The 9,751-nt window shown below is 48.1% G+C and overlaps 1 protein-coding gene across 2 annotated transcripts; it reads right to left on the bottom strand.

Moving 5' to 3' along the window:
• Positions 1-897: 897 nt before the first annotated feature.
• On the bottom strand, positions 898-2,848 carry LOC123169228 (traB domain-containing protein). 2 transcript variants are annotated; one of them, XM_044587064.1, is made up of 7 exons: positions 2,428-2,848; positions 2,220-2,335; positions 2,057-2,145; positions 1,885-1,959; positions 1,707-1,799; positions 1,480-1,581; positions 898-1,360 (listed from the first exon to the last, which is right to left on the bottom strand). In XM_044587064.1, the coding sequence occupies exons 1-7, from the start codon at positions 2,769-2,771 to the stop codon at positions 1,091-1,093; spliced, it is 1,089 nt and encodes a 362-aa protein (XP_044442999.1). In that variant the 5' UTR covers positions 2,772-2,848; the 3' UTR covers positions 898-1,090. The 2 variants fall into 2 exon arrangements, with proteins under 2 accessions (XP_044442999.1, XP_044443000.1); XM_044587065.1 differs by having other exon boundaries at positions 1,480-1,578; positions 2,428-2,844.
• Positions 2,849-9,751: the final 6,903 nt, after the last annotated feature.

Genomic DNA, 9,751 nt, shown 5'->3' with positions numbered 1-9,751 from the left:
ACAATCCGAAGCAATGGTCATAAAATTGAAACATGCATCTTTAGCCAAGCATAACGCTTCTCTACACGCTATCACTTCAATAGTACTTCCTCTGCAAAGAAATATAAGAGCGTTTAGATCACTACGTCGGGAGTAGATGGTTCCATCACTCTAGCCAAGGCAAGAACTGATGCACCCAAAAACTGCCCTTCTTCTCAGCGAAAAATAGCAGCAGCTGAACTCTTCCCTTTCCAAACCAACGGAGCTCCATCGACATTTCCTTTCACATCACCCCTGGGAGGGGGGATCCATGCAGTCCCACGTCTTGGGGTATGTTTTGGGTACATCCCTTACGGCGTCCGCCTCGAGCTCTTGAATAAATTTCATGATGAATCAACAAGTCGCAAGCGGCGATTGAAAAATATTTTCGTGAATCATATCTCTGCGCCCCTTCCAGATTGCCCATAGAGTCTCCATCATCTTAACATAGTCCTGACATGCTAATCTGTCCTGCAGATCAAAACGCCAGTTCTTCCCATTAGGCTCTGAGCATTTTCGAATTTGGAATGGCCTGGTTAATTCGTATCTATGTGAATGGGCTTTTAAAAAAAAATCGACGGGAAATGGGCTTCTGTTTGCTCAGTAGAAAGACGCAAGTGGACAGACGTAAGTGGCCTGTTATGAGGCAAACGCCGAATTTTTTTTTTTTAGGGCTGCAAACGCCGAAAATGAAACGTAAGTGGGCTTTGCTCACAGACAACACCAGGTACTTCTCTCTCTCAAAAAAAAAGGACAACACCAGGTACTTCACATACTCTAGTTGGCGCGGCGACATGCTGACGCGGAAGATGTGCTGGCGTGGCCACAGCAAGGAAGAAGCTGGGGCGCGCGGCAAGGAAGACGCTGGGGAATCGGCAATTTCAAATTCGAAACTGAGGACTGAAATGTCCTTTTACACATAAAATTGGGGCTGTCGGAAATCCCTTAAACGTCTTATAGAAGTTTACATATGGAGTACTTCACTTGACTTTACAATCTCAAGCTGCATGGACGTTGCAAAGAGCGTGCACGGTTACGAATGTCAGTCTTTGCCAGTAAAAATGGACTTCAGCTACAGCTTTATATGTACGGCGGCAGCTTGCAGCAGTTCGTACAGAGCCCAGAGAGCGAGCCCTATCACCGTATCCCTGACCAGGCCCTTGACGACGGAGCTAGCCCAGGTCTCCGACGATTCCCTGCCGACGAGGTCGCGGAACCTCAGGTCCCCCTGGTCAGAGATCAGCGCGTACACCACGCCGTTCATATGCCCCTTCCCGATGACCCCAACCACCGTCTTGCTCTTGTTCACGGCCTTGCTCCTCTTTAGGGACCAAGCCATGAACTGAGAAGCAAACATGCAAAAAAAAAAAAAATCTAGTTCAAGCTTCATAGACAATGCTGATTTGTTTTCAGATGATCTATGAATTTTCAGATGAAAGTTGCGGAGAAGCCATATCGTACCATGTCGCGCTCATGTACGAGAGGCTGTAGCAGTGAAGGATATGAGCTGCTAAGCTTCTCGTACAGCTCGTACGGGCTAACCGCAGCTTTCTCATCCTGCTGCTAGTGAGCAGTCAGACATGCATGCATGTTAGTAAGACCAAGACAGGAACTGCAAAAACTGGTACTACTTTGGCAAATTGATGAACAATAAGATTGGAAACTGGAGCAACACAGGTAGCACTTACCGGCATATCAGTCGTTGAAGTGATTCCACGGAATAATGAGATTACGAGTTTAGTCTTTTCATCCCAGCTGAGGGATTTCAAAGCTCGTTCAAGCTACAAGAACAACATGTGACACCATCAGTGAACACACATGTAACTAGCATATGATCAGCTTGCTTGGTTGCAGATGTCCACATACAGTTATTTCAATAGGGCGATCCCCAAGAACGAGCTGAGCGCCAATATCTTCAGACACCCTCCTAGCTGCTCGGAACTGCAGGAACATTATATTACATTAATAACAAAGCAATTTGAGGTGCTGAGTCGTTCCATAACAATATGTGAAAGATTAACATGACCAAACAGAGTACCTCCTCCCCAAACGGCCGGTTCGCGCCAGAAGAAATCTTGGACGAAAAAACAGCTAGGAGCAAACGCAGAGCAAGAGCACTCTGTCCACCTGCATCGTCCCAACAAGATGGCCATGAAATCAGCAGCGTTCCATTTGTTCGAGGAATCTCAGGTGGCACATACCCAGGTTGATGCTCCGGTTGACGGCTCCGAAGAACTTGGCGCCGCCGAGCGAGAACATGTTGGATTTCAACAGCGGCTCGCCGGAGGCGTCGTCGGAAGCGTACATGATCCCGGCTCTGCAGTAAGGGCACTGCAAAGGCACCGCTCAGATTTCGACGAGAGAAACGGTGGTGATATGTGACCGGTCGGTCGGGATGCTGGGTCATGCCTGCTCCGGCAGAGTTCGACGACGACGTTGTCGGGGCGGACGGCACGGAGCACGCGCTCGACCTCGTCGGCGGACTCCGCGGAGAGGTGCGAGGTCCCGAGGATCCACACGTCCTCGGGCTCAGCGAAGTCCGGCGGCCGCCACGCCGGCACCGGCCCGAACCGCCGCCGCGGGACGCGTACCAGTGCGCCGGACTCGACCAACCCAGCCAACGCTGGGTCCGCCGCGGCTGCGCTGGCACGCGTGTCGGCGAGCGACGCGGACCGATAGTCGAAGCACGGCGGCGGAGGCGGCAGGGGCGGCCGGAAGGACGCGGCGGTGGATGGCGTGGGGCCCGCTGCCATTTCTTCTTCTGGTTTGTGGTGCCCGCGCAGACGCGCGGCGCGGGAGGATATTAGGCGAAATTATGGGCGGCTGTGGAGCGCTGGGTCCGGAGATGGATGGCGTAGATGGGCTCGGTGCCACTCGCATAATCGCGTTACGCCGATCTCGGATGCCGATCGTATAGATTTTCTCCAGGATTTTTGTGACATTGGGCCCTGCACTAGGCCAGTTGTAATAAATACAAATAAGCCCAAACCCCTCTTATCAAAATTACAAACTTTTTCACATAGTTCTGAAAAAAATCAAAGTTTTTCACATTAGTAAACTTATTCTAAAATTTTGAATTTTTAAATATTCGTGATTTTTAGAAAAAATTATGAACTTTTTTAGATTCATGGTTTTTTAAAGTCAACCGATATTCCATAAATCTACGCAGTTGCCCAAGAATTCACTATATATCTTTAATCAACGATTTCTGATATAGAAAGAGAATGGCCCTCACAAACTGAAAATACTATTAATTTGTTAAGAATCAATCGAATTGAAGTCATAGTGTCATCGTTGACTGGAATCGATATATTCGCAAGATCCTGGTCATAATTTATATGGACTAAAGAAATACTGTAGTAGGAATCCAATCCGTTGGCGATCGACCGATCAATGGTCGAGTTGTCGACCCTGAGAAGTGAGAACCAAGCGAGGGGAGAGGAAGACAAGTTCTGGCGACCAACCGATCTCGGTTTGCTTGTTGGGCCAGCCCACAAAAGTAGCGCATGAGCGCCTCTCTGCTTCCCTGATGCAGCATAAGGCGTTGTAGAGGAGGGGAGCTCCTGTTCGACGCTTGCTGCGTCAACAGTCGAGCAATCGCACAGGCGCGCTCCCCTGTTGGGCCAGCCCGTATAGCAAGCGATGCACTGTAGCTAGCCAGGTCACTGCAGAGAGTAGGCTACAGTAGCAGACGGGCTTTGTATGTCCAGTGTCCTCTAGCAACCGACTTTAGTGGTTTAAAAATTTCAAGCTTTTTTTGTAAAACGAATACTTTTTTGAGAACGCAAACAATTTTCAAAATTTCCGAACATTTTTTGAAATTCCGTCATTTTTTGAAATTGGGAACATTTTTTGAGACCTAGAAACATTTTTTTTAAATCCAAACTTTTTATTAAAAAGCGAACATTTTTTGAAACTCCTGAACAAAAATTGAAACACGAACATATTCTTGGAATTTGCGAACAATTCTTTAAATGGAAACATTTTTTGAAACTCCCAAAAAAAATTAAAAGCATGAACATTTTTTGGAAATTGGCGAAAAAAATTTGAAAATGGGAAATTTTTTTCAAACTCCTAAACACAATTTGAAAAGTTGAACATTTTTTGAACTTATGGATTTGTTTTTCAAAAGCAAACACTTTTTTATAATATGCGAACATTTTTTCGAAAATGAACATTTTTTTTGTATTTGTGAACAAATATTAATAACAAGAACATTTTTTGAACTTCTAAAACATTTTTAGAATTTTAGAAAAGAATTTGAAATTCTGAAGAACACAAAGAAAATAAAAAAAGAAGAAAAAGAAATTGAAAAATGAGATAAACAAACAGAAAAATGATGAAAGAAAAAGAAAAAAGAAACGGAAAAAAGAAAAAGAAAGAGAAAAAACTAGTGAAAAAATCGGTTCAAGAAGCTTCTAGAAGGTTCGCAAAACCGGTAAGGAACCTTCCAGAATGTTCCCAAAACCGGACACTGTAGCACGTGCGAAATCTTGTAATTGGGCTGGCCCATCTTGATCGCTAGCTCGCTCGCCTCTGTGCGAAGCAGCGGCAACTTGACGCAACGAGCGTTCGTTAGGATTTTCCGTAGAGGAGGTCTCAAGGTCTGGTAGGCTGCATCGTTTTTGTCCTCCCTGCATCTCAGCAGCGTCTGACTCGGGTTAGGCCAACTCCACCGCGCGATCCCAAACGGACGTCCGATTTGGCCGGATTTTGTCCTTTTGGGTAGGGAGATGGGGTCATGTCCGGGCCTGTCCTGGGATGCGGTCCGTTTGCCCCATCCTGTCCGCCAGGGCCAAAAATGCCCATATTTTTATATCAAAACTAGTTTGCACGTCCAAATATTTGTCTGAAAATAAAAATAGTTTTACAATCCAATTGAAATTGTCTCGAATAAAATAGTTTTACAACCAAATCGAAATTGTCTTGACTGAACATAAAATGAACCAATACATCTATTGATTGCCAGTGTGATCCCACACGTGCTCAACCAAATCATTTTGAAGATCCAAATAAGTGTGCCAATCACGCAGCTCACGGTGGAATTGGACAAACTGTTCAAATGTGGCCGGTTCTTGGTGCAGGGGTTCAACATTTTCACCTTGATAATCAAATCCTTGGTCGAAGATACTCTCATCACGCTCGTCCTCGACGATCATGTTGTACATGATCACACAAGTAGTCATCATCTCCCAAAGCTTCGTTTCATCCCATGACAGTGCAGGGTTTCGAACGATACCCCACCGGGATTGAAGCACACCAAAAGCACGTTCCACATCCTTTCTAGCACTCTCTTGCATTTGGGAAAATCTCTTTCTCTTCTCACCTTGGGGTTTCGAGATTGTCTTCACAAAAGTTGACCACTGAGGATAAATACCATCAGCTAGATAGTATCCCTTGTTGTACTGGTGGCCATTGATCTCAAAGTTGACAGGTGGGGTGTGGCCTTCTGCAAGCCTTGCGAAGACTCGAGAACGCTGCAACACGTTGATATCATTGTGAGAACCTGCCATGCCGAAGAAAGAATGCCATATCCAAAGATCCTGCGAAGCCACCGCTTCTAATATGTCAGTGCACGCCTTGACATGCCCCTTGTACTGGCCCTGCCAAGCAAATGGACAGTTCTTCCACTCCCAGTGCATACAATCTATGCTGCCAAGCATGCCTGGAAAAGCCTCTAGCTGCGTTGGTCGCCAGCAATCTCTCTGTATCAGCGGCAGTTGGCTGCCTCAAGTACTCAGGGCCAAACACTTCGATCACAGCCTGGCAGAAACTGTACATTGACATCAGACATGTTGTCTCACTCATACGCACATACTCATCAACTAGATCGCCTGAAATTCCATATGCAAGCATGCGGATGGCCACGGTGCATTTCTGGTAAGAGGAGAATCCAAGCTTGCCAAGGGCATCCGTCTTGCACTCGAAGTATGGGTCATGAGCAACCACACCCTCTCAGATACGATTGAACACATGCCTTGCCATTCGAAAACGGCGATGGAATTTATCCGGCTTGAAGAGCGGGGTGTTGAAAAAGTAATTGGCATAGAGCAGGGCGTGGCATCTCTCCCTGTTGCAGTTCAGGTTGGGAGCACGGCCATGGACTGACCCCCTGTACCGAGGTAGCTGCCGTTGAATGTGGTCGTGAACGACCAGTGCAGCCACCACAAGATCTTCATCATCCGACGATGAATCGCCGATGAACAAATGAAGTGGTGGAAGAAAAACTCATCTCCACTGTCCATACCTTTGTGGGCAAAGTGTCAAACACCTTGCGGTCGTGGTGGCAAAGAGGCCGCGATGATCACCTCGACGCAGCATGGGGGGTTGCCGGCCGGCTACTGGCCGCTCTAGAGCTCTCGTCGGAAGCTACCGCGGTCGCCGTGGTCGTATCCCCCTGCCACCGGCAACGACGGCGACGGCCAAACCTCCTCCGATCGACGGCCAAAACTACGGCGAAAGCACGGGCATGGTGGCGGCCATGTCGGGACGTGGTTTGGTATGGACGGTCGGCGGCTGCGCGGTGAGGAGGCGGCCGGAGAATAGCGGCGGCGCCGGCGGCGGGGCGGGGCGGGGCGGGGAGAGGGGGTGGAGGCGTTGGAAGCGAAGGGACTGCTAGTGTCCCCGACAGGCGGGCCACGGAAGGACAAGGGCGTGCGGCGAGCCCGTCCGCGTGATGTCTATTTCACCCCAAACTCGGCGCAAGTTTGGACCGGGGATGGGTCGATAACGGACGGAATCCGGACATTTGTCCGTTTGAGGCCGCGTGTTGGGCCGCGCTATTCGTCCGTTCTACCCCAAACGGACGCATCCAGACAAGATGGAGTCGCGCGGTGGAGTTGGCCTTACACAGTCCAAAACCATGTTGTAAACATCGTCGACGGGAATGGGCAAAGGGTCCTTAGATCGAGACCTGCAAAGCGAAGGGAGAGGAAGACAAGTGTACTCTATGTGCGTCTTGCAGTGTAAAACAACAAACAAGTTCAAATTGCCCACGTCCCACACTGACTCGCACAAGCCAAGCACTAGACAACCTCAGTGGTGCGGGTCCATCGCTCACACCCCTAAGCCGGCTCTCATAAGAGCAAGTATAATAGAGCTGAGTCAGCGGGCTGTAAGAAATAAACTAGTATATTTTTGCTTAGTTGGAGGAAAGAGAATAGGAGAGAGAAGGTAAGCAGGCTCTTCGTGAAAGAGCCAGCTCTAGCACGTGCTCCTAGGCACTTTGTGAGAATGAAAGGTAAGCCACATAATAACAAAGTAGTACACTCTTTTGATCTACTATTATACATGTAGGCTATAAGATAGGCTGTATATGACATGACACTGGCTTATAGCTAGCAGCAGGCTATACTATTAACCATGCTCTGAACGACGTTGCGCCGGCTCATGCCCTGGTCGGCGGGAAAGTATCAGGTACTCCCGATACTTCAAATTCAAAAAAAAATCATTCTTAAATGTAATAAAAAGATGCGGGGAAAAATTGTGAATGTTCGCAAGGAATGCGACTATATTTCTAAAAAAATTAGGTCCAAACTTGAAACACACATTGAGAAATAAAAATGCGAAATCTAACATGAATAGTGTAAGGAAAAAAGAAAAAAGCAACATTGACACTATTCACGTCATATCACTTTTTTGTTTCTCAATGTGCATTTTGAGTTTGGATCTGAAATTTTTACGAGTCGTAGTCACATTCCTTGTGAAATTCATTTTTTTGAATTTTTTAAAACATTTAAGAACGATTATTCTGAATTTAAAGCACCGGGAGTACCCCAGCACGTGAGCGACGCTGACGGGCGAAGCCGGCCGCCCATTGTGCACGGGGAGTTGCTCGAGAGGGCGCATGAGGTCGTGATGAAAACAACCATAGAGAGGTGGCCTCGTTCGCGTACACAACCCGCGCGTCATGGACCCCCGGAAAAAAGGGTGGTTGTGTGGCGGCCGCGGAGATCTGATGGCCGGGAGCGCGCCACGAAGCAATCGACCCGAGGCGCGAGGCGCAGCCGGCCATGCGCCCCTTGCGGGGCTAGCTGGTGCGGCTGAGGATCTAACCGACCTGGTGGGGGCCGTGTGCGTCGCACGCCCCTACTAGCGTGACCGGACCAACCCGCATGGGCCAAAGACACCGCCATGCGGGTCTGACCTCCCTGTCACGCACAGGACCTCGCTCGTGAGTGTGCCGCACAAACCACATAACTGTGGCCCTGTGCGCGTCCGCGGTTCATCCGTCATGAACCTCCGAGGGGGGTGCCCAGGTGCATGCCATCCGGCCATATCAGACGGCGCGGAGAGCCCCATGAGCCCCCCACGGCATGCCACCGCAAGACGGGCGGTGCAGAGGGCACTGTCACCCTCTTGTCCACGAAGCCCCATGAGATGGATACTTCAACATATTAAAAAACAGTATAACAGAGTCACCTACAAGCCCTCTTAGTGATTTGAGCTCCTCGGCCGATGGATCACATGTACGGACGTATCTGATCGTCTGGGCGTTACTTCCTGCCTCAAATCGCGCTGCACGACTGGACAGCCGTATTTGGGCTGCTGCTCCGCGGGTTGACCTGGGTTTTCTCACGTTTACTGGGCCGACTATTCGACAAATGCGTTAAGTGGGCCATGTATGCGATGTCCGCCTCGTGCCTTTTCTTCTCTCTTCGTCTGCTGGGAATGGCAGAGCGCCGCCGTTATATTATGCTAGCTTCTCGTTTCCTTTTCTTGCCGGTAGTGGTGATGGTGGACGAATGTTTCATGCGTGCCCATCTCCTTTTCGTGTCGAGGCTGCCCCCGCTGGCCCTATTTTTTCTCACCGTCCCTGGAGTCTGGACCATGCGGCTCTAGGAGATGAACCTACAGAATGATCGGGCCGCATCGCTCTCCATCCGCGCGCTCTCTCCGACAACAAGAAAACCGATCTCCTATCAGGTAAGTGTTTCAGTTCTGTCATTTTTTTCGTTGCCTCGCATTCTCGTTCGTGCCATTAGGTCAATCTCAATTGTCTACAGTTGATCAATTAGTTCCTCTGCTACCAGTCTATTGTATTCAAAATTCAGTAGCTTCTGAGAGTTGTGTGCTCATGTGCAAATGTGCAATTAGTTTGGGAATGCTTCTCATCCAGTGAGTTGTATCAACATACGTCCTTAGTGTTCCTCTGATTTGAGACAAAACTACCAAACATAGATTGTTTTGTATCACCCTTGCAGTCATGTTTATTTCTTCTTTTGCCTAGGTACCTCCTTGGTTGAAAGAGATTTTGTTTTTCCCTTGCTCGGTCTACTCCACATCATACTACTGATCGTTCCCTTTTCTGTTGATTGTCTGAGGAAACCTCAAGAAAGTTGCTGCATGGTATATTTGATTTATGATTTTTGGGGTGTGCCGCTTCAAGATTAAGAGATATTCAAGCCGGGTTGGTATTATTGTGTCCCTATTCACCTCGGTTGTTCATACAACCTTTCTTTTTGCCTTTTTCCATTATGTTGTTTTTAGTATGCTGTGTGCTACGCATCCATTATTTGTGTGTGTGTGACAGGTTTTGCAATTGACAAATCAAATGCGCAAGCATGCTTGCCGAATGGGAAGGAATCTCTTTTGCAAAAGAAGCTGTTCAAATAAGGTGTGAACAACTTTCTTTTGTTGTATCGCTGCTTATCTACGCTTATATACAAAGTACTTTCACAGGCCGAAATGTTGGAAACCTGTTGATGGCTGTTCCTTGTGAAATACGTATGAG

Source organism: Triticum aestivum, chromosome 7D (genome assembly GCF_018294505.1).
Source record: "Triticum aestivum cultivar Chinese Spring chromosome 7D, IWGSC CS RefSeq v2.1, whole genome shotgun sequence".
Classification (NCBI taxonomy): domain Eukaryota; kingdom Viridiplantae; phylum Streptophyta; class Magnoliopsida; order Poales; family Poaceae; genus Triticum; species Triticum aestivum.
The sequence above is the reverse complement of the archived record's forward strand: the minus strand, read 5'-3'. Positions and strand labels throughout refer to the sequence as shown.

Bases quoted from the DNA above. Each gene is read 5' to 3' on its own strand.
- LOC123169228 (XM_044587064.1), bottom strand. From the start codon at position 2,771: ATGGCAGCGGGCCCCACGCCATCCACCGCCGCGTCCTTCCGGCCGCCC. The intron at 2,336-2,427 runs GCATGACCCAGC...CCCTTACTGCAG, and splicing joins GTCGAACTCTGCCGGAGCAG to AGCCGGGATCATGTACGCTT. The intron at 1,361-1,479 runs GTACGATATGGC...TTTGCTTCTCAG, and splicing joins TCGTACATGAGCGCGACATG to TTCATGGCTTGGTCCCTAAA.